Source organism: Polypterus senegalus, chromosome 10, assembly GCF_016835505.1.
Source record: "Polypterus senegalus isolate Bchr_013 chromosome 10, ASM1683550v1, whole genome shotgun sequence".
Taxonomy (NCBI): domain Eukaryota; kingdom Metazoa; phylum Chordata; class Cladistia; order Polypteriformes; family Polypteridae; genus Polypterus; species Polypterus senegalus.
Window position 1 is genome coordinate 104,725,397 of NC_053163.1, and position 25,870 is coordinate 104,751,266.

At 35.7% G+C, this 25,870-nt stretch overlaps 1 protein-coding gene across 3 annotated transcripts in view; it reads left to right on the top strand.

Moving 5' to 3' along the window:
• Nucleotides 1-25,870, top strand: part of radx (RPA1 related single stranded DNA binding protein) — a 63,592-nt gene that overhangs the window by 30,840 nt on the left and 6,882 nt on the right. Inside the window, exons 6-13 of one of the 3 annotated variants that reach the window (XM_039766282.1) lie at nt 3,477-3,599; nt 3,931-4,032; nt 7,316-7,483; nt 8,015-8,169; nt 11,518-11,690; nt 15,345-15,416; nt 20,620-20,740; nt 21,012-21,203. In XM_039766282.1, coding sequence (XP_039622216.1) covers nt 3,477-3,599; nt 3,931-4,032; nt 7,316-7,483; nt 8,015-8,169; nt 11,518-11,690; nt 15,345-15,416; nt 20,620-20,740; nt 21,012-21,101 — 1,004 coding nt within the window. In that variant the 3' untranslated portion in view covers nt 21,102-21,203. Of the gene's footprint in view, nt 1-3,476; nt 3,600-3,930; nt 4,033-7,315; nt 7,484-8,014; nt 8,170-11,517; nt 11,691-15,344; nt 15,417-20,619; nt 20,741-21,011; nt 21,309-25,870 lie in introns of those variants that run through there. The other 2 variants (XM_039766280.1, XM_039766281.1) reach the window with 2 other exon arrangements.

The window sequence follows — 25,870 nt, forward strand, 5'->3', positions numbered from 1 at the left end:
GACTTGGAAGAACAAAGGGAATACAAGGGGTCGTCCAGAAAGCCCATTGCAAAATGTCTATGCTGAGTTAAACACAAGTGTTGTGCAAATATCAGTTGCATAAGTTGGTCAGGCTCATGCAAATAGATGATATGATAGGCACTTGATAATTAGAACATTAGAATAATCTGGATGAGAATAACAAAAGCTTGCCAGTCCTATCCACCTACTTCTTTCAATATAACACCAAGTCTAGCTTTGAAGGTCCCTAAAGTTTTACTGTCTACCACACTACTTAACAACTTGTGTCTATGGTTCTGTGTGTGAAGAAAAATTTTCCTTACGAAGTTTACCCATAACAAGTTCCCAACTGTCTCCCGTTCTTATTGAACTCATTTTAAAGTAACCATCTCAATCCACTGTACCGATTCCCTCCATAATTTTAAACACTTCAATCATGTCACTTCTTAATCGAAAAAGCTTAACTTCTTTAATTTTTCTTTATAACTCATCCTCTGTGGTACTGGAATCAGCCTAATCACCTTCTCTGGACTTTTTCCTAGCACTTCTATGACTTTTTTGTAGCCTGGAGACCAAAACTGCAGACAATACTCTAGATGAGGCCTTACCAGTGCATTATAAAGCTTGAGCATAACCTACTTGGACCTGTACTCCACACATCATACTATATAACGTAATATTTGTTAGCCTTCTTAATAGGTTTAGAACACTGTCTTGAAATTGATAGGGATGAGTCCACTGTGATTCCTTTCATAAAGTGTACTTTCAGTTTTCAGACACAATTGTGTATTCAAACCTAACATTTTTAATTTCTATGTGTAATACTGTACTTTATATTTACTTACATTAAATTTCATCTGACACAAATCTTTCAAAACTTGTTGTGTAAAGACTTTGAGCACATACAGATCCAGGGCTCTCAGTGCATATAAAGCGTATAAGGACAATATGTTATAGATGAAACGACGACGACTAAGCAAAGAAGAAAGAGCAGTGCAAAGAAAAGAGACTCAAAAGCATTGGAGAGAAAAAAAATGAAAAAAGAAGAATAATCTATGTGCAAATTCAGAAAATAAGGAAAGTAATAATCAGCCCGGAACAAGTGGAATTGAAAAAAAACACGTCCAATCAGGCTCAGAATTAAAAGACAAAGAGTAAAATACAAAGTAGAACTTCATTAAGAAGTTCAAAAACGTTGGCACTATACACATGCAAAGCAGGTTAGAGATTATGAAAGCAGTGGAATTCGAAAGGCTCAAAAAAATGTTGGTGTGATACAAATGCAGAGAAAGTTAAAGATATGAAAGCAGGAAAATTATAATAAAGTGTCACAAAAAAGAAAGTAAAGATCACATTAGCGCAAAAAAAATGAAAATGATTACTAAGAAATAACGAAAAGGTGAATAGAGATCGAATATATGGACATGGGCGATATGTCAGAAGTACATAAATACTGTAAGGCTTTGAAGTTTAATTCAGAGAATTTCAAAAACGGGGTTTACCTCACATACATTTATTGGCTACTTTGCAAAAAAAAAATAATTAACTGCTGATGAAGTAGATCGTTTTGTCTGTGCTGAAATTCCAAACAGAGAAACCTATCCTGAATTATGGTACAAAGTCATTAAACATATGTCTCACGGACCTCATTTAAAAGATTCAGCATGTTGGGACTCAAAAGATTCCAAATATTGTTTTTAACGAAGTTCTGAAATAAAAGTATGTGACACCACTTTTAACATCACCAATTTCAGATAATGTTTCCCGGACCATCATCCTCTGCTTCCTGTGTTTTAGCCAATTCTGCATGTGTCTACATACTACATACTTCTAATCTTATATCTCCACTCTAGCTTATTCAAAACTCGCAAGAGTCCTTACTCAAACCAGCAGCAGCGAGCACATCACACTCATCCTGTTCCATCTTCACTGGCTCCCTGTGTCTTATATAAAATCCTACTAATAACCTACAAAGCCTTAAACGACCATGCGCCAAACTACATCATTGACCTTCTCCATCACTATGTGCCTGCCCGCCCACTAAGGTCCTCTAATTCTGGAAATCTTGTTGTTTTGCCCCACACTAATCTACACTCTATGGGTGAAAGGGCCTTCAGCTGTATAGCGCCCAGACTCTGGAATGGCCTACCGAAATTGATTAGATCAGCTGACTTCATGTATTCTTTAAAAAACAACTCAAAAATCATCTGTTCAGGAAGGCTTTTAGCTCTACTTGACCATCAATTATGTTGTCTGTTAGGCTTTTCACTGAATGTACTGTCTTAATCTTTTTTATTTATTTATATGGCATGTACAATGATATATACTGTATACCCAGCCGTTCTTTCGTATATTCTGTAAGTGCCTTGAGCATGGGAAAGGTGCTATATAAATAAAGTGTATTATTATTATTTATTACAGCCTGAACTTACATTTCTTTTAGTTTGATGCCCAACCTCTTATGTGCTACCTTGTCAGATACTTTCTGAATGTCAAGATAAATTATGTGGCATCACCACTTTGATCCTATCTTTTTTTTTTGCTTCCTCATCTGAACCCATACTGACTGTTGAGTAAAATATTGATTAGTTACATCGTCGATGGACGTTACTTTGCGGTTTAATTTAATCACATGATTGAACATATTGTAAATGCCCTGTTTACTTTAAGTACCTGTATCCCAATTGTATACCGCTAAGCTGTAAACAAATTGTACATAAAATCAATTTTATGATCAACAGTGCAAATTACAATCTGACAACTTCCTCTGCTGTAGGGTTCAGCATAGTTAGTGCTCTAGAGTTTTGTATGCAGGTAGGAGTTGGTGGTAGCCTGTAATTAATTCCATTGTCTATTTTTAAATAAATAACCATGTTACTGTTAAGACAGTATTAGTTATCAGATATGTTAGATGAATTGAAAATCCTTTAATAGTGTTTCTGTATTCAATTTAATTGTCCTTGACATGTCTTGAAGGACATTTTTAGGAGTGGGTATCTTTGGGATTGATTTGATTTGATTTAGATTTTTGAGGTCTCAATTCTATTCAAAATTAATTCTTGAATTGATTCTCAATTTAATATATAGATATACGGGCACTATTTTGGGGGTGATGGTCATTTAGTACATTGCGATGGATAAACTGATTCTAGTCACTACAATTTGAAACACAGCTGGAAAGGTAACTGGTTTGATGAAGGTCACAGACTGTCTGACTAAAACACTGTCAAATAAAGCAGTGAATAATGTGTTTTGTATATTTAGTTTTTTATTTGAAAAGTTAACTAATGATTTTAAATATCTCACTGACAATTTTCTGGCATAATGTGAATAATGTAGCTCTGAAGCAAATTGTAACTTTTCTCAATGAGCTTATTAACTTAAGTTTTTGAGGTTTATATGCATATGGGGTAAATGGGCAATAAGAAAAGTAAAATGTTGTAATAAACTCCACTTTTTTTTTTTTTTAAATAAAGATTCTGCTGAAGACTTTTGGATCTATCGCTGGGTACATATTATAGATGGTACTTCAGACCAACCATTTATTTTGGAAATATTTGCCACTTCACAACCTAATGTTTTTAGCAACATACATCCAAGTAAGTTTTTATGTAATTTTAGAAATTCCACTATCTAAACAACTAAAACTAAATAATTGGTCAAATTAAATTGAGAGTGCCATTCTCTTAACTTGGTATGTATGTATGTATGAAATATCACATACATTTCACCTAGCATTTCAGTATTTCTGAATTAAAGAGTGTTTCTCTTAATTGTTTCACATGTCCAGATCATTGAGCCAGAAGTAATTTGTGACCCTAGGGAACTCTGCTAAAATCACATACAGTATTTAGAAAATTTGAAGCTTTCTACCAAATATTTCTAACAAAATTCCTTACAATGTTTTTAAGAACTTCCTTATTTTTCCAGCTGTTTGCCTGGTGTGCACTCAGATGCGAGTGGTGCATGGTGCCAATCAAAATAATGCCACATACCTCACAACATCTAATGAGACACAAATATTTATTACAGGTGAGCTTCTAATATTATGTTCAGTTTGTTTTAATGAAGAATCTACTTTTTTGTTTAATATGTATGTATGTATGTATGTATGTATGTATGTGTTGTGACAGGCGGCCACGCCCATTACCTGACAATACTTTCCCTGGGATGCTAGAGGGCAGCTCTCCTGGGCGGCTGTGGCACCATGGATTCCCGCAGGGTATGGTGGGAGTTGGAGTTTCGCACAGCCCTGTTGGGCTCTGTGGGGGCTGACGGGGGAATATATATGTACAGTTCATCCGGAAAGTATTCACAGCGCATCACTTTTTCCACATTTTGTTATGTTACAGCCTTATTCCAAATGGATTAAATTCATTTTTTCCTCAGAATTCTACACACAACACCCCATAATGACAACATGAAAGAAGTTTACTTGAGATTTTTGCAACTTTATTAAAAATAAAAAAAATGAGAAATCACATGTACAGTACATAAGTATTCACAGCCTTTGCCATGAAGCTCAGGTGCATCCTGTTTCCCCTGATAATCCTTGAGATGTTTCTGCAGCTTAATTGGAGTCCACCTGTGGTAAATTCAGTTGATTGGACATGATTTGGAAAGGCACACACCTGTCTATATAAGGTCCCACAGTTGACAGTTCATGTCAGAGCACAAACCAAGCATGAAGTCAAAGGAATTGTCTGTAGACCTCCGAGACAGGATTGTCTCCAGGTACAAATCTGGGGAAGGTTACAGAAAAAATTCTACTGCTTTGAAGGTCCCAATGAGCACAGTGGCCTCCATCATCTGTAAGTGGAAGAAGTTCAAAACCACCAGGACTCTTCCTAGAGCTGGCCGGCCATCTAAACTGAGCGATAGGGGGAGAAGGGCCTTAGTCAGGGAGGTAACCAAGAACCCAATGGTCACTCTGTCAGAGCTCCAGAGGTCCTCTGTGGAGAGAGGAGAACCTTCCAGAAGGACAACCATCTCTGCAGCAATCCACCAATCAGGCCTGTATGGTAGAGTGGCCGGACGGAAGCCACTCCTTAGTAAAAGGCACATGGCAGCCTGCCTGGAGTTTGCCAAAAGGCACCTGAAGGACTCTCAGACCATGAGAAACAAAATTCTCTGGTCTGATGAGACAAAGATTGAACTCTTTGGTGTGAATGCCAGGCGTCACATTTGGAGGAAACCAGGCACCGCTCATCACCAGGCCAATACCATCCCTACAGTGAAGCATGGTGGTGGCAGCATCATGCTGTGGGATGTTTTTCAGCGGCAGGAACTGGGAGACTAGTCAGGATAAAGGGAAAGATGACTGCAGCAATGTACAGAGACATCCTGGATGAAAACCTGCTCCAGAGCGCTCTTGACCTCAGACTGGGGCGACGGTTCATCTTTCAGCAGGACAACAACCCAAAGCACACAGCCAAAATATCAAAGGAGTGGCTGGCCTCAGGACAACTCTATGAATGTCCTTGAGTCGCCCAGACTTGAATCTGATTGAACATCTGTGGAGAGATCTTAAAATGGCTGTGCACCGATGCTTCCCATCCAACCTGATGGAGCTTGAGAGGTGCTGCAAAGAGGAATGGGCGAAACTGGCCAAGGATAGGTGTGCCAAGCTTGTGGCATCATATTCAAAAAGAATTGAGGCTGTAATTGCTGCCATAGGTGCATCGACAAAGTATGGAGCAAAGGCTGGGAATACTTATGTACATGTGATTTCTCAGTTTTTTTTTATTTTTAATTAATTTGCAAAAACCTCAAGTAAACCTTTTTCACGTTGTCATTATGGGATAATAGTGTGTAGAATTCTGAGGAAAAAAAATAATTTGATCCATTTTGGAATAAGGCTGTAACAATACAAAATGTTGAAAAAGTGATGCGCTGTGAATACTTTCCAGATGCACTGTATGTAGATAAATACATACAGTGTATATCAGCCCTTGCTGATCTATGATAAACGTGCAGTTTTAAAAAAATTTGTTTTTAAATTGTAAGTCTGTAAAAAGGAACTGAAAATACCCAACAATTTTTTGAGTTATAGCAGCTGTGTTCTCAAGTTTGCTGCCTCTTACATCTTTCTTACACATGGCTGACCCTGTGCCTGGACCTCCAAAGTCATATAAAAAGACCATTTGCCCTTGAGGATTAATGCAGGGTAACAAATACAAATAAATCTATAGTATAAGCTCTTCCTTTCCAGCTATTAGTTTCTGTGCTTATTTTATTTCCAACTGTGTATTGTGATTGTTTTAATTGGATGTTTGCCTTAATGATCATAGTCACAAATGATTGTAAGACTGTACAGGAGCTCTTTTTCTAAGCCAACACTTGCTTGTTGAACAGTAATGTCACAACTACGCAGGTTTACAGTGAATTTAACCAAATAAATAATGCTTGAAGTAGTAATATTTTTTAGTTATTTAGAAGTATAAGCTTACTTAAAGTAGTAATGTATTAAATGTAGTAATAATAATAATATATTTTATTTATATAGCGCCATTCCCATACTCCCATAGTAGTATAACATTTATTTCTATAGCAAATTATCTTGCAAATAATGTATCTCAAACTGCTTTACAAGATGTCAAAGAAGTAATTACATGCAAGGAAAACAAATTAAAGTTGGATGATAAATAGTATACAAAAATAGATAATGTAAAATTGCATGTGATATACAATATATACAATTATGAGGATCAAGAACTCTGTGTAACCTATAGCAAAAGACTTGGATTTCACACTGCAATTATATGGACTTAACTCTGTAGGGAAACACTGGCTGTTTATGTTTGTGAAATTGTTCTCCTTACGTGTTTTGTCATCTTTCAACAGATTCTTTCATAGTTGCCTTGCTCCCAGCATATTCCCCATATACAGTATGTAATATTTTTCCAATTGATGATGTTGCTACAGTCCTCCAGGTGGCTCAAGCTAAAGCACTAGAATTGTCCATAAATCCTTTTTCTGGATTCCTATACCACAGATTGGAAAAAGAAATCTTCATGCGATATTGTTTGTTTTATCAGTAAAGCCATTAGGGGCACAACTGCCCTAAGATTAATTTCATATTAGAAATGATATCTAACTAATCCGTTGGTTTATAAACTATTGCATTGTTTCATTCATATAGTTTTTTTTTTCTGATTTTTTGAATGGACCTTTATTTATATTGTTTATTATGAAAGCCTTACCACCGAATAAGATTTGTGTTAAAGAAAGGGCCTCCATTGGAGAGAAAAAAAATGAGGGTTTCACTAGGAGGTTGAGTTTTTTACAGTGTTTTATCATCTTTGTTGTCTTCCAGGTAGTCATAAAGGACAACCATACATTTCTGATCCAAAAGTGAGGAGGTTTGTTAAATGGGCAAAAACTGTGGAAGACTCCGAATTCCTGGAGAAGACTTCAGTTGGTGGATTTTACATCTTTCCTCCTCCTCCAGAGGTGTTTCGACAAAGCGATGCAGATAATCAGGGTAGGTGAATCTAATATAAAAAGCATTCAACCTGCTGCCTATAAATACATACTGAAGAGCAGCACAAGGTGAAGTGGGACTGGTCATTTCAGAAGTACATTTAATTTTTAAGAGATCTGTTACTATAGAGCCAAAACTGTTGTTTGAAGGACTTCTGTCACTGCTTTGATCCACGGAAGTATGATGAGACAGACTTGTTTTAGAGTACATTTGCTCTATTCTAATTCTTTTGTCCTGAACTAGCTAATTTTTTATTTTTTTTAAATTGTTTATAATTGGGAGTGAGTGACACAGCTGTAGAAAAGCAAAAATTAATGTGCTTTAAGGATGTTATACAGAATTTGCTGAATATGTAAGAAATGCTACCTAATTCTTTTAGTTGTGAGTTTACATATTTTTTTAATATGTTGTATTTCTGTGGCAATTCCATATAACATGTGATCTCTGTACCTCTTGCAATTCCATAATTTGAATACTTTCATATCTACTTTTTCAAAATTTTGCATTTTGTAAACACTGTTTCTTCTTTAGGTGAACCTCTTACATGTACCAGTGAACTTCAGAAGCAGATTGAAGGCCTCCAGTATAAAGAGCGTAAGCGTTTTGCCGTGCAGGGCTTCATTACTGCTGTTGAATACTTTCCATGGCCAGCCAGAAGAGTAGCTGCTCAACAGCAGCATGGTGAGGTGGGTGTGCAAGCAGGTATGTGTGCTCTTTCTGTTGTATGCTTGGCTGTTTTACTCTGGCACATTATTTTCGATCTCAACATGTTTATGTTGTTAGTTATTGAGTCAAGCAGGATATTCCCTTCTTAAAAAGCTTAAAGAAGGGCCTGTTGCAATCAAAAGTTTTCTTCTGCTCTCAGACATACAAACATATGCCATTATTCATTTTAAAACAATAACAAAAAAAAAGAATCCAAGAAAAGGTATAAAATTAGATGGGTGATTCAGGTTCAGTATTCTTAATTACAGTGGTATGTTAGTAAACATCAAAGCTTCTGTCATTTAAAATCAGAACAGTTCTTTGTGGAAAAAGTTTTATTTCTTAAAGGGACTCTGCTATCCTTTACAATGCTAGTGCTTTTCTTGCTTAACTACTCTGTTTTCAGTTTTGATATTTTCATTTCTAAATACAAATTCTTTTCCAAGCTTTTTTTTTGTGTTCTTTTTGAAAGTTTTCTTTAGGTGTTCCACAGTACATGTTTTGTATAGTTGTGTGAGGGCGAGTCAGCAAAGCTGAGAAAAAGCACTTAACAAGAATGTGTTAAATGTCTTGTATAGATTAATATTGTGAAGTAGAGAAGAGGGACACCTCAGTAAACACGCGGCTACACCACACTGTTCAATACCCACAATATTAGCAATTAACGTTCAGTTGTATAAGAAAATAATTATTAACTTCCTATTTTATGTAGTTTTAAATCAAGTGAGATTCACTTTACTCTCGCTGATTCATCTGATAAATGATTAGTTGTCTGTAAACCTCATACATTAATATTCAACATTCAAATTCAGAATGGCACTTTTTTTTTTAAAAACTGTCCATTTACACATTAAAATCTATATATATAAAAGTCAATGTGTGCATGTATGTTCCTGCATCACGTCCGAACAGCTGGAGCGATTTTCATGAAACTTGTTACACGTGTTTCTCAATGGTCAACTAAAAATACTGTGGGGTGATATCAACCTTAACCCACCCCCTTCTGTGTAGGGTGATTTAATGGTCTTGTATGCATGTTATTATTCAGTTGAGACTCGGAACAACCACCAGAGGGCGAAATGGAGGTGGCTGCCAGCATTCTTTATGTTTGAGCTCCACTGCTCCCCTGTTGCTTTTGAAATTAAATAGAGTTCTACACGTGCAAGTGTGTGTCTCTCTCCATCGTGGGAGTGAGACGTAGAGTTTTGGTGAGGGCTCCAGCTCCTAGAATACGCAAGCGAGGCCCGCACATCAGCAAAAGGAAACCTCCTAAGAAAGACAGTCGCTTAGCTGCTAATGCACAAATGATGTGAGCACATCGGCAACACGAATCCTCATAGCAGAGAGATGCCCACAGTAGTTCTGACGATTTCTATACTTTCTAGGATCCCGTGCGGCTTACACAGTTGGTATATAGCAGGCACTGCTAGCATTCTTTGTTTGAGCAGCGCTGCGCCCCTGTTGCTTTTCAAATTAAATAGAGTTGGACAGTTCTGAGAATCAATGGGATGATAACATACATACAAGACTGCAAGACAAGCACATTAGTGAGTCTTCGTTGTTTGTTAATTTATTTTTATTTTTAAAGTTGTGTTTTTTTTTATTGTATTTTTCTCAAACAATTAAATAAAACACTTTATTTTCCTCCTGGGCAACGCTGGGTGTTTCAGCTAGTAACATTATATTCTCACATAACATAATATTGTCAGACATGCTTAATTCATCCTTTCACCTGGGCACAATGGGGAAATAGCCTTGCGCCAGTTCATCACCGGGCCCACTTTCAAAGGGACCAATTTGAAATCTCCTGTCAAACTAATCTGCATGTACATGGAGATGTGGAAGGAAAATCCACACTGGCAGAAAATATAATGGCCAGATTCTGGATTTAAATCTAGGACACAGGATCTCAAAAACAAATTATGCATCTATGTTGCCCACCTTAAAATAACCAAACATTTAAATTTTCCAAATTCCAAACTCTATTCTAATGCTTTCAAAGATTAAAGTATCAGTAATATGTCTGTGTAAGAATAGCTAATAGAAGTGGTAAAGGAGGTAATTTAGAGTATGCTGCAGTTGTGTTTACATTCTAAAAGATTTTTGGGAAAACTGGCTATTTAATGAAAAGAAAGACAAAATAATAAATCTATTTTTTTGTGCTGAAAATAATGTCATATATAAAACTTCCAAAACACTTATTTGATAACATAAAAACTGAAAAGATGCACAGTGTATTCAGAAAGTATTTAGGTCTATTCAGTTTTCTCACATTTTGTTATGCTACTGTCATATGCTAAAAACATTTCAATTAAAGTGTCCCTCCTTAAGTATGGGGACTGTTGGTAGACAGTTGTTTTGAGATCTCTCCAAAGAATTCAATCTTGGTTTCATCAAACCAGAGAATCTTGTCATTTAGGTGTCTTTTTTTCAAATTTCAGAGCAGACTTTTAGTGTCTCTTACTAAGGAGAGGCTTCAGTTTGGCAGTGATAATTGTCCTTTTGAAAATTTTTTGGGTATTCACACAGGTGCTTTGCCAGAGTGACCATCAGGTTCTTGGTCACCTCTCTTACTAAGGTCTTTCTCCCGAACAAGTTTGGCCTTATGGTTAGCTGTAGGAAGGGTCGTGGTTGTTCCAAACTTCTTCTATTTAAGAATTATGGAGGTTGCTATGATCTAGAGAACCTTCAGTGTTTCAGAAATTTTGTGTAGCTTTCTTCTGATTTGAGCCATTCAAAATCCTGTCTCTATGCTCTACAGGCAATTCCTTTGATCTCATGGCTTGATTTCTATTCTGATATTCCCATTGTGAACTGTGGGACATTATATAGACAGATGTCTGCCTTTACTAATCATGGCCAGCTAATTAAATTGACCAAAACTGGACTCTAAAACAAGGCATAGAAACATCTCAATGATAGTCAATTGAATTGGATGCACCTGAGGCAAATGTCAAGTGTCCTAGCAAAGGGTCTGAATATGCATGTCAATTTGATATATATTTTTTTTTAAATAAATTTGCAAAAATGTCTAATTTCCTATGTTTGCTTTGTCATTCCTTTGGTATTAAAAGTTGCCTAAAGAAGGACAAAAAACAATGTAAACAATATTAGCACAAGACTGCAACATAACAAAATGTAAAAAAAAGTGAAAAGGTCTGAATACTTTCAGAATGCACCACCAACTAAACTGCATTCTTACATTAATTCACAGCATCCCAAGTAAATCTGATCCAGATACTTTGATGCAGTTGCTTTTTGTTAAAATAAACCTCTTGTAGTATTATTGACACTTGCTATCAATGATATGTGACCTTCAATTCTTACAGCCTGATGACCTGGTCCAGAACTCAACTACAGAGCAGCAAGAGCCACAGAAAGCAAAAGCTACTGTTCAAACTGAAGTTGTCAAAGGCCAGTCTAAGGGCCAAAGTTTAACAGAAATAAATGATGCAGCTCAGCAAAGCTGTTACATAAGAAACAGAAGCCCATACAAATTAAGGTGCACTTATTTTTTGACTTGTGTTCATATCCTTCACATTGAAAGATCCTTTTACATGTATTTAGCCAAGAATTGTTCATGGCAGAATTGTTTGTAGCTTCTAAACCTTTATTGTCTTTTCTGTTTTATACATTTTTAGCAATTTTATGTGTTCTGTTTTAAATAGATTTTCCTCAAAAAGATAACGCATTCTTTTGTTAAGTATAAGCAAGTAATCCTAGCACTATGGATGTTTTCATTTTAGTTTCACATATTCACACAAACATATTTGATTAAAGTGTGTTCAAAGGTGCCTAAAACAAATAAATTATTCAGACTTGCCGTCTAAAAAAAGTCTTTAAGAACTCTTGGACTAGAATCTAAACTTTTTATTCTGAAGACCTCTAATAAGAAATTGTATACCATACTGGGACTCGAGAAGAGGATTATTATAATGACACCAGAGCCATACGTAAACAAATACAATGTCTATATAATAAAAGTGCTATATAGTTTTATTTCCATTGAAGTAAATTTCTCATGTGAGTATTTATAAAAGTGAAAACATATTGATAATAAAGCAATTATCTTTCAAAACGGGGATTAGATTCCTGTGGTATATTACTTCCAGCATAAATGCTTAGTGTAAATTTCATTAAAGTAGAGAATAGTAAATTCTTCTTTACAACTGTGTGTGGGGTGAGGATGTGACAATTTTTGAAAGGATGGCAGTGGATAAGGAATAATGGAGATAAAAAAATCACTGGTGCAGTTCATTTACTTTGTGCTTAACTTTTTTTGTTTTTTTGTTTACATTTTTAAATTAAATACTTTCTTGTAAGTAAGTTTGTAAATTGTTCATCTTATCTTAATTCAAATTACCTGACCAAGAAAGTTGAGTTGCATAACTAAATTTTCCAAAAAATGTATCCTTTATTTATATAATATACAGGTGAGAGGGCAACTCTTAACAATTTGACAAACAGTCCAGTTTCAACTGGCACATCATGCTGAACGCTGAAATCCGCCCTACATCCTCTCTCACAGTTTTGATATTTTCTGGAGGTCTTACATTTCTCAGTGGTTGAACAAAAACATTTTTCACACTATAATTAGATTGAAATTTATCAAACCACTTTAAGCCATTGGAACTAAATTTAATATGTAACACTACCACACTATTATAGTTTGCTATATATATATATATATAATAGTCATACTCTAGCATGACTCCACCCAAATCCCCCCAATTCCCCGAAAATGATCACATCTCTGTGGCTCACCTGCGATGCCTTCACTACACAAACATTTGACAATCTATCAGACATTTCTGTGACTCATTTTGAGTCATGGTCCTTAGTTTAAAAAATTGATGCTGCAGTCCAGTACCACTATAAAAAAAAAAAAAAAATGTGGAGAAAGTAAAGCTGGGAGCTGCATACAAAGTTTAAAAGTAATGTGGCAGTAGTAGTGAGATATGAAACAAATATGGTATAATGAAGAAGGGATTATAAATTACTTATTGTAGATTACATATGTTGAATGTCATTAAGGAACAGCATTTATGACACAAGGAGTGAATGCAACAAAAACAATAAAATCCTATCTACTCAGTTGCAGGTGAAAATATTTAAATAGCAAGACTAGTAAAAAATATCTTCATTGTTATTTAACTGCATTCTTTTCCAGTCTTGTACATCTAAGCTCATTGCATTTCTTAGTAAATATCTATATATATAATTCACTAAGGCAAGACACCCATGGAAAACACGCCTCACTGGGTTTTGAAGCATGATACAGCTCTTAGGCCCTTTCCAACTACGGCTAGAAATGGATCATCAATGGAAGGGACTGGTAGAGGTTGACATAACTTGTCCAGAGCGATAGTTGGGCTTTTAGTCTGCAGTCTACCAGTTGAGTACAACATTACTGCTGAAAGAATCATATTAGAACACATTAACTTTTTTAGTTAAAAACAAGGAGGTGCCATCGTAGTTGCAGTTGGTTAAGGAACACAAACATCATGCACCACAGGATTGTAAAAACATTGCATTTTCTATCTCCCAGTTTTTATCTTGTCTTCATGTTTATGGGAAAGATCAGCATATGGTGAAAATTCCATCACATATCTTCCTCGTGTCTACAGTGTAGGTTGATGGTAACAGTTTAATGGTAGAGAATGTGGCTTCTTGGATACAATGGGGCCCATCCTTGTTATGACCAGAACAATGTTTGAAAATCACAGAATATCTGAGCATTCTTTCATGGCAGTAGAAGCCACAGTTGCAAACTTCTTCAGTATTTTATTTCTTTTTGCAATCGGAATCAGACTTATTGGCCAAGTATGCACACATACAAGGAATTTGATTATGGTATTAGTGACTCTCCAATTATAAGTTACTTAATCGATATACACACAACACTTAATCACAAACCTGAGATTCAAAAAAACAAAAAACACAAGACTGAGAAGGTGAATGTACTGTATATGCATACAAAGTGCAGAGTGCAACTCAGTGCAAGAAATGCTGAAATAAACACTGGGTTTGGAAATATTAACAATATGTGAACAGTATTACAAGACCCTTGGAGGCCTGGGGGGATGAAATTAACCAATTGTGAGCTTGATGGTCTATGGGGAAAAAACTGTTCTTGTATCTGTTTGTTTTGGCGTAGATTAATCTATAACGCCTGGCTGAAGGAAGACTTTCCAGAAGATTATGGCCCGGTGTGAGGTGTCGGTAATGATTTTCCTAGCCAGTTTCATGACTCTGGAATCATACAGGTCCTGTAAGGTGGGCAGATTGGCACCAAAGACATTTTCGGCAGACCTAATTTTTTGATGTAGCCTGCTTTTTGTCCTGTTTAGTCACTGATCTGAACCACACTGTTATGGATGAGCTGAAAACAGACTCAATGACTGCAGTGTAAAACTGAATCAGCAGTTCTGTGGAAGGTTGAACTTCCTCAGCTGTTGCAGGAAGTACATTCGCTGTTGTGCCCTTTTTATAATGGATCCTGCATTGGTCTCCCATTGTAATGTATTTAGGTGCATCATTGAATGATACTTGGGATATTATAGTACTGTAAATGTATCTTAAAGAACTGGCCTTCCAATTCATAATAATCTGTTTGGATCTAATAGCTTGCATATAGTATTACAGTATATCAGGGAGTGGGAACAAAGTCTACATTCCAATGATGTCCAATCTCTTTATCAAATATACTATTGGCTCAAACTTGGGTGTTTTTGATAATTTCATTCTGAGTATACCTTTTTGCTTTGAGTTCTGTATTTGCCATTTATTGCCAGTAGTCAGGGTCACCCCAAACATAAAAGTGATTTTGATCTCTCATTTTTCTTACTTGTAATTTACATATCAAATAGCAGTTAGTTTGTTTTTTTTTGTTTTGAGATTTAAGTTTCACTAGAGATACATCTTTACAAGTGTTTCACACAGAGTTGAAATTACAGTACTTGGCATAAAGCCAATGAAACCTGTTTAGTTGCAACCCTGTATTGCTATTTTACAGGTTAGTGTAATGCACTTGCCTATATTAAAAAGGCTAAAATATTTTTTAAAAAAGAGTAGCACTGGAGAGGGGGGAATATATGTCTAATGCAATAGCACAACTCTGAAATCTATTTCATTATTTTTCTCTGGACTGTTCCAGGCCAAGGCAGAGAAATGAGAACAAATCCCACAAGAGGAACATAAGAAGAGCTGCTCATGTAACAACAGACAGGTTTGTCTCTGTATCTTGGAGGAAACATACTAGCAATTTTTAGACTGTTTTAATAAACATGATTAATACCACGTTTGCTAAATGCAGTTTTGAAACCTTGCCTAGTAAAGGCAACATTTGCTTTATTCTAAGTAAGTACTTTCGTTAGTTATGTTGAAACTAAGAAAATATATGTACTTTATTTTTCATTATGAAGGAATTCTTTCATAGTTAAATTCTGATATTACACATTCTAAAACTGAAATGATTTTGTTCTTTTGAAAAGTTTAACTTTATTGGCCTCATTGTAATGTCATACTTGGCTTGTTGAATCATTTTATTTGATTTTGACAATGTAGTTACCAATTTAAATCTCAAGATTCTCTCTGTACTGTCTATTAGTATTGTAAATAACAGAATGCGGTCAGTCTTGACCAGACATATCAGCAGTAACCAAGAACTGTGTGTATTTTACAAACAAATGTGCAAATAATTGCATTATGAAATGTTTGTGTTTTGTGCTAGATACCCTGGTTAGTACATCCCCTTTCCTCAAAAAACATGTTTACGCAAACACTCTTAAATGTTTTCTGCACACAAACGCTTACTGTCATTAAATCCAAAACAAAGAGACTACTGTTTATTTACTTTACTATTCCTAAAAATTCTACAAGATTGTAAATTACTGGTTTTAGTTGTCGTTACAACTAGAAATATTACATGAATTTCAACTGCAAACCTAAAAATCAGAATATATGAATGAATCTGCTGAAAATAACTTCACATTCTAAGCCTTGTACCTATATCTTTAGAGCCTATGCCAAAACACTTTTTGATAACAAAAATCTAAACAGATACAGTGGATTTCAAAAGTATTCAGGCAGCTTCGCTTTTTTCACATTTTCTATATTGCAGCCATGTGTGAAAATAATTTAAATTAATTTTTTTCACCACTTCAAGCAAGATTCAGTACCCCAGACTGACAAAGCAAAACCAGAATGTCAGTACTTTTTGCAAAGTTAATAAAAATAAAAAACTGCAATATCACATTGACACAAGTATTGAGACTTTACTTTGTGCTTTGTCAAAACTCCTTCTTGGGTATGATGCAACCAGCTCTGCACACTTGGATTTGGAGATTTTTGGCCTTTCCACTCTGTAGGTTCTCTGATGCTATCTTAGGTCAGATGGAGTCCATCTGTAGAAAGCTGTTTTCAGGTATCTCTACAGATGATTGCCCTGTTGGAAGGTGAATCCTTGTCCCAGTCTGAAGTCTGGAGTGCTGTGGTGCATGTGTTAAGGGTATCTCTTTACTTTGCTCTGTTCAGCTTTTCCTCAACTTTGTCTGGTGTCCTAATCTCTGCCACTGGAAAACAACATCACAGCATGATGTTGCTACCATGTTTCACTGCTGGAATGATGTTGCATATGTAATTAGCGTTACTTGGTTTCCTCTGGACATTACAGTAATCTTGGCTTCATCAGAGTAGAGTAGCTTGTTTCTTGTAGTCTGAGGGTCATTTCAGTGCCATTTTGCATGCTGCAAGTGGGCTTACATCTGTCTTTTACTGAGGGGAGACTTCTGTTTGGAAACGTCATAAAGCCCAAATTGGTGGAGTGTTGCAGTGATGTTTGTGCTTTTGAGAGTTTCTCCAATCTCCATACAGCTTCTCTGGAGCTCAGCCTGGGAGACAATTAGGTTCTTGGACACGACTCTTACCGTGAACCTTCTTGCATGATTTCTCAGTTTGGCTGGGTGGTCAGCTCTAGGAAGAGTTGTGGTTGTTCCAGATTTTTTCTATTCAAGAATTATGGAGGCCACTGTCTTCTTGGGAACATTTAATTCCACAGGATTTTGTTTGTAGCCTTCCCGAGATCTGTGCCTTTACACAGTCCTGTCTCTGAGCTCTGCAGGCAGTTCCTTCTTCCTAATGGCTTGGTTTTTGCTCTAATACACATTATCAAATGTGGGACCTTCTATAGACGGGTGTATGCCTCAACTAATCCTGTCCAGTCATTCAACTGACAACAGGTACACTCCAAACAAGGTATTGAAATGTCTCTACAGTAATTAATATATAATAGATAGATACTTTATTAATCGCAAGGGGAAATTCACATAATCCAGCAGCAGTATACTGATACAAAGAAACAATATTAAATTAAATAGTAAAAAAAAAATGATGTTAGCATTTACTCCCCCGGGTGGAATTGAAGAGTCGCATAGTGTGGGGGATGAACGATCTCCTCACTCTGTCAGTGGAGCAAGACAGTGACAAAAGTCTGTCACTAAAGCTACTCCTCTGCCTGGAAATGACACTGTCCAGTGGATGCAGTGGATTCATCGTGATTGATAGGAATTTTCTTAATTCCCGTCGCTCTGCCACAGATGTTAAACTGTCCAATTTTACTCCTACAATAGAGCCTGCCTTCTTAACAAGTTTGTCTAGGCGTGAGGCGTCTTTCATCTTTATGCTGCCACCCCAGCACACCACCGTGTAGAAGAGGGCACTCAAATACAAATACAAATACACCCAAGCCAAATTTCAGTTGTCTTAGCAAAGAGTCTGAAGACTTGTGTCCAATGTGATATTTAATGTTTTTATTTCTAATACTTTTGCAAAAACTTAAAAAAAATCAGATTTTTGCTTTGTCATTCTGGAGTATTGAGTGTTGCTTGATGTAGGAAAGAGTTCATTGAAGTGATTTTAGCATTAGGGCCTGTTTATACTTCATGCTCAGAACACATATGTGCACTCATCATGGCTGCCATTCATTCCCAGCGTTCATTTGATGTGTCCTCTCAGCACATACTCACAAATTAACGTGACATGTGCGCGAGTTGCAATACCAGCAAATATTTGGGGGGCACAATGTGATAAAGTTGGAACATGATGTCAGAGTCTCTGTTTACTATCTACAAGTGACAGAAAGCCACTTTGCAGATCCTATAGGATCAATGTGTGTGCTTCGATGTTTGATGAATTGTTTGATATGGTGAAGCAAAATGGCGACATACAAATGCATTTGTGGTGGTTTTCCGCAATGACACAATACAATTAATACATGAAATTTCGGCTTTAATCTTGAAATGGCCACTTTAATCTCATAGCTTATTTTATCATTAACGTGGACCATTATAAACGTCATCTTAAAAGCACCCCGTTGTTAATTGCTACATGCTTCTGGGGCTTCCTCCTGAACTGACTGCAGTGGCAAGCAGCAATCATCACACAGAACACAATGAATTTGATATTCCAGCTCTCTGCACATTTAGAATCCTTAGATTTATACTTAATGCATTTTGTCATGAAAGTGATATGAAAGTATGTATATTACATTTTACAGATAATTCATTAACTTCATCTAAATAATGAATACTGTTAAGAATTACACGTCGGGGGCAGCACAGTGGCAGAGCAGTAGCACTGCTACCTCACAGGATGTCGCGTCCCTGGTGTTCCCTGCCTGGAGTTTGCATGTTTTCCTGGTGGATTTCCACATTGTGACCTGGTTTCCTAACAAAGACATGAAGGTTTGGGGATCTGGTGATATTAAAATAACGCTTGTGTATGTTTGTGTTCAACTTGCAATGAGCTGTTGTCCCATCCAGGGATTGTTTGTGTCTTGCGACGGATGCTTGATGGATGTAATCATTAAGCATCCTTTTGAGAAATATTGTGGTAGGTTGTCCTTGAAATTTAATGGATGTTTCCGGCAATTCACAACACAGTGAAGCTGAACGTTTTGTCATTGTGATGATATCTCGCACTGCCACCTGGTGGAATCTTCCAGTTTACATAAAGTACACACGCAAGTATAAACAGTGGAGCACATGTCGCATGAATTATAAACCCGGCCTTGGGCTGCAGCATAAGAATATGTCATAAAAGTGAAGGAGACTGAATACTTTCTAAATCCACTGTGCATATATAGGCAAATGTTTGTGATACTCATTAAAGTGAAATATGCTTTTGTGTTTTAGCCAAGTCAGCTTTATATTGTTTCTTATATTGCTTACAATATTAAACCACGCCTGAAATAGTTCAGTCTACAGTATGTAAAGGCAGAGCATTCTAACTGCTACTGGGCTGCCACATAAGAGGTCTGTAAGAGTGGCTATAAAGTTCGGCCAACTGAACAGCAAATGCTTAGCACTTGTTTACAGAGCATACTTGCGTCTTGGCAGGACTATTAGAAAGTCCCTTTTGGATGTTGGTTGGGGGGGATGGGGGGAATTTAGTTCTGTTTTTCTGTTACTCTGTCCATCCATTTTCAAAAAGTGTTTCGCAGACACGCCTGGTGAATCAGCAGAAGGTGTTATCAGTAAAAGATGAACTTTGGTTTAAGAGAAGGAATGCTATGTTATTTGCACTTGACAACAGGTACTTCTCTTGCGAACATTGTTTCACAACAAATATGATTTTGATTTTTCTTGTTTACAAAATGCACTCACAGTTTCTCAACTTTTGAATGTAATGAGAAGTCAAACAAAATGACACCTTTTATTGGCTAACTAAAAAGATTACAGTATGCAAGCTTTCGAGGCAACTCAAGCCCCTTCTTCAGGCAAGATGTAAGATAAAGGAGATTTTCATGGAGAGAGCATGTTCTCCTTGGGGATTAATACAATGTCACAAATACCAAATGTTTTTACAAAAGCCTATTACCATCTGAACCATAATGGAAGAGGTCCACCTAAAATCATCCATTAACTACAATATAGACTCACAGTGCATTTATTTATGTTTTCTATTGATATTTATTTACAAATAAATAAATGTATGACACCATGAAAGTATGGTACATAGGATCATTAATTGCAACAGAGAAAGGACTTTCAAACTCCTATCCCTGCCTTTATGTAAGGGTACCCAGGGTACAAAGGTAAATGGTATTATTACTTTTGTTATTAGTAATGTTCATTTAATTGGTTTGGTTGTTAATAAAAACAAATGTCCAGATAAAGCTTTATGTAAGGATTATATTGCATGATTTAAATTCAATATATTATAATATGTCAAAGCTTGAGTCACTCTTGAAAAGATTTATTTCTTAACTAAATATACTGAGTAATTTTGGTCTTCACTTGTAATTTAAGTTTTTAATGTGATGTACTACTGCCGAACTAATAATCTTCAAGCCCTACACTTAAATAATAATGTAAGAAATATATTAAAGTTTTTATGAAAATGACCACAGTTATTCTCTATTCATTTTATAGTTCTTTTAATTCAGTACCTTACAGAAGGATTTCGCTGAAGAACAAATTTCTGCACCAAATTGTAACAGCACAAGACCAGTGTTTGAATCACGAGAGGGGGCAGTGGCCCAGCCTAATTCAGGTTTGTCCTCTAATAGCATGCATCCACATTTGCTTGCAGTTTCAAAGTTATTCTGCTTGAAAAAGACATGAAACATTCTTTTTTCTTTGTATTATAACATGTAGCCATTGGATTTCCCCTCAGTATTTCATGTCAAATTTTAAATGAGTAAAAATGACTTAATAAACAATTGTTAATGACTGAGTTATTCTAATTAGAATATTTTCAACTCTTTTACATAATGCCAGATCTATTATTCCACCACACTGAGATTTATTTTTATTTTATGCAGATTTACAAGGTAGCAGTCGAATTCAAACTGGCTGGAATTGGCAAGGTGCTCATTGTACCTCTTGGCAAAGTACCATGTGGCCAGTGGTGAAAGAGCATCTGTCAGAACACCTGGAATATAACTGCCTTCTTCCAGGAAGTGTTCCTTTTAAATTTAAATATGATTGTAAAGAATTTCTGATGCAGCAGTGTAACCTGCACCCAGCAAAATGGTCTCCACCTGACTTTAATGCGGACATGAGCTCTGGCAGCATCCATCATCTTTCAGTAGATGGATATTATGTCATCACATTAACAGGCAAGTATTTTTATTGGCTATTTTATATATAGCCATTATATGTAATTAAACAGACTAAACTTTAAAGAGCCTTGATCTCTTACCTTCATACAATCATTTACTAGTGATTGTGGTCTGATTAGTAACATTTATTACTCTTTCGAAATAAAGCTGACCCACTATCTCACAGCTTATATTTTTCCATTATATTTTAACAACAGGTCATGCTTACTTCATGCTGTTAAGCAATGTAGTACTGTATATGATGCAAATTAAATTTACTGCTAAGATTACTGGGCACTTTTATTACTTTAGATGTCTTTTTTCCCTCCCAGCTATGGCAAACACTTCAAAACATGAGTCAGATGACGGAAACTGAACACTTGTTTTCATCAAATTCTGACAAACCAGATATGAAAAGTGTGCTATTATAAAAGCAGCTTTAAGCAGCCTGTGTAAATGAAAATATCTTGATTTATTTTAGTATTCACTGATTCATATCGCCATGATATCATGTTTGAATTTTTAGTATTGGTTTTAAGTAGCATTTATTTTTTATTAGTTAATGGACATAACCTGTAGTGAAAACATGTAGTACTTGAATAAATATAAAAAAAAATTATCATTTTTTTAACAAAAAAAAAACAATTCATGGTAGAGTAATTACAAATAGGAAGGATTTTATTGACTTGAACAAGGATATGAACATTATGGACAACTACTATCAGCCTCCTGCTTAACTATTTATATGAATATGGAACAATAGGGTGTGTAGCTGTTTTGTATAAATAACTAACTTTAGAAATATTTTGACAAGAACAGAACATGACCAAGTATACCTTATCCTTTCTTGTACACCTAAAATAGCAGTAAATTGAGATTTGGTAGTAGTTTGAACAGTGATGCTTGGTAATTTGATCCATATACTATATTTACAATCTTCTGCATGGGGAAAATAGTTTAAAATACTGTAATAAAGCTTAACTAGTTTACTTTAGTGCCTATACAGTAGTTCTTCAAGAACATATTATAAAGTAACAACAGGCACCCACCGTATTTATTCTCATCATAGTTTTAAACACTGTTATCATTGTTCTGCTAATCTGTGTAAACTTAAAACAGGAAAAAATCTGGCTCCTTTGTTTTTCCTCAAAGACCAGGTGGCTCTTCGCTGGATTTCTCCAGTGCTGTCATTTACTTTGTGTTACGTGGAAAAGTAAACTATACATAATATTCCAGAAGTGATTTCACAAGTATATTGTGTAACTTAAGAGTAATCTCTCCTGATCTGAACTAAACTTGTTGTGCTATATAACTAAACATTTCATAGTGTTTTTAATCACTTCTGTATGATCAAAAAAATAAAAATAGGCTGTTGAAACCTTTTCAAGAAAATTCAAGCAGAGTTTCAGTCAGATGATGTAAGCAATGAATTACTTACTGGTTTTGCTTTTGGTAATGTCAGTCATTAATTGGACAGTTTGGTAAGCTCCTACTTTATTTTCCTTACCCTTCACTGTAGATGGGATTCCAGCAGTTAGAACTACTGTGGATCAAATTAAGTGAAGGAAACACATTTTAAAAAATAACATAATACAATTTATTGATATATTCAAGGATTCATAGAAATGTAATATTTGCCAATATGTAAAGTAAGACGTGACAGACAAACAAATTATAGAGAAGAGGCTGGCTGTTCTATGTTCGTGTAGATGCAAAATCAGCTGTGTTAAATTAACTCTTGTCATGTCAAAGTAACCCTTTAAAAGAGTATATATGAAAACAGTGGCTCCATATATGCACTTAGAAAGTGTGTAATTAAAACCAGTTGTCTCTGTATTGCTTGAATGCATAGCTAAAGATGATGAGTGAGTTGTGACAGAAGACCTTTGCCTTATAATAAATTTAAAAGCTTGTAAAAGCTATAAGTCCATCTCAGACAGTCATAAACTTGTTACACAGTATGGGAAGAAAAACAAACCAGCTCCTTAGTTGTTTACAGTCTACTTAGAGTTCAACTGTAACTAGTTTTGTGATAGCAAGCCTTTATGGGTAATATCTGATGCTATGTGGAGTTGCATGTCATTACTTCAAAGTAAAGAACTTTTGCCTTGTGTTATTTATAATTTTTAGGTGAGCTTTCATTCAGAGTGTGGTATTGTCTTCCCCAAATTTCTTTTAGGCTCTTTTTCCTGTCTTCTGCAACTTCATAGGGAAATGTGTGACTCAATCTGCACAAGAGATCAGATGGCTAAAGTTTCCTTACTGAAGTATGGCTTTTACTTCCAGACAGGGCTTAGTAACTTGTACTGAGCATAAGAATTGATGGAGTGAATTTTAGAGTTCAAGGTATCCAGCTCCAAGGTTGAATGGAGATTGGCATTCAGAACCAGTGGAGGTACTTTCTTTCTACCAAAAGAATGAGCCAGCTTCCTGCTACACAGAGAACAAATAATACACTCTCTATTTTTACCTTTTAATTGTTCTTTAGTTTATTACATTTACTTTATTAGCTACATAGGTCCATCTTTAGAAAATTTTCTAACTTGAAGATGTCAACTAATCCACTAAATTTAAATAATTGACTTCAGCATTAATCACTATTAGATCTCCTATCTTGCCGTCATCTAACTTATAAAAATATCATTGCCGAATGTCTCAATATATTCTATATTGAGGACAATTCTGTTATCTCTTAGACACTGCGCCTCATTATTTGTTAATATGCATTTATTGACACACTAAATCAAGAGTTTTAACAGTTCGCATAAATAATAATAATGTATGATTCAGTCATGTGCCGACTGTCCACAATCATCTTCTTAGTGTCTGTGTATCAGTGCTTTTGTCCTCCTTTGAGATAAGTGTGTTGTAAAAAAAGATGTACAATGTTTATTAATCAAATAAAATTGGAATTAAGACTTTGTTTTTCAGAGAGAAAAGGCTGAGTTCTCCTCTAATGTAACTTACACAAAGACTTTACAATCTTTGTAGATACTGTGCTTATCTTTCGAAAGTTTATGATCGTGCATATAAGCATTTGGCATACCAGGATTGGAAAACGAACAATGCCTTCTTTGTATTACTGTCTGTGTTTTTTTTTTTCCTTTCCCCACCAGTGTATGTATGCTGTACAGAGAAGATACTGACTTTTTTTTTTTTTTTAATATATAAACGTACACTTTGCTTAAACACCATTCCCAACCAGCCCAACTTCTTTGCAACATAACTTAATAATGCTTTTAAAAATAAGACACAGAAATGATTAGTCATGTTTACTCTTAAGTTGTTTGTTACATGTGATGATGGTTCTCTACTCCAAATACTGTAACTTGTTTCATTTCATTCTTTTAATACACAGTTGCACTGACATCTGCTAATTAGGGAACCCAGTACACTCAACTGAAATCATTGTCATGTTCCAAAACCATTCCATGCTTTTACAAATCTTGTAGTGGGCAGCATTGTTCTTTCAGTAAAATATTTGGAAATAATGTTTTGTATATCCAGTGCCACTGAAATATGATTCTTTGTATAGTAAAATCTCAGTGTTGCTATGTCAATTTAAGCCTGCAATGGTGACACTTCTAACACTCATGGGTTTTGCTGTATCTTGGTTTCCCACCAGAGTGAATCAGTACAAACTAGGATTTTTTGCACCAGACAGAACTGCACAGTACTCTAATGTCCAATGTTTGTGTCCCGTAGCCAATGGGTTCTTAACTTTTTTCATGCCAAGGTCCTCCTAAGAGCCTTACCTTTAACCTGAGGACCCTCTGTCTATCACCATCCAAAAAATGACATATCCCACTGTCTATAATAAACTGCTGTACAGACCTCCTTCCTGTTAAGTGCATGTAACAAAACTATAAAAAACAATGCACTTTTACTATAGAAAAATTGACTTCTCATAATAAACAAATAAATAAAATTTAGACCTAATAAACAAATAAATAAAATTTAGACCTAGTGAGACTTTTGGGATTGGATGTTCTTGCACACTTTGTCCACTCTGAGCTGCAGCTAGCCTCAGGACAATTTGAAATCATCCACATATACACATGCTCTGTTTTTGGTTTTCAGTACTTTCAATGAAGAAAACCTGCCACCCACAGGTATGTTGTTACAAAAGGTAAGGGGCATTGAATGCCTTTTTTGCTTAACACTGGGTATTCATTTCTGAGATTACTCAATAATTATGACAGAGGAATAGCATAGATTTGCACTTTCAAACTTCCATCATTGGATATTTCAATTAATTCATCTTGTGACCTCAGATCAAAACAGTCCTCTTCAGTTCTGGACTCGTATGGATTTCTGATCCAGTTTAAAATGATGATTGTCCAGCTGTGGGAAATAGTCGCTGAAGTGTTATTTCAGGTGTGTCTAATAGACAGGACTGTATAGGCACTTTGGACATTCCTGGTGAAGGGGCAGGAACATTACGGTATTTCCTTTGTTTATCTTTTTCTCCCAAAGTCGCACAGTGTCTGTATCAGGACTTGAAAAACCTTAACCACCACTTCACAATGCTTGCACATCTACAATTTTCATATTAATTGGCACAATTTAAATAGGTCCAC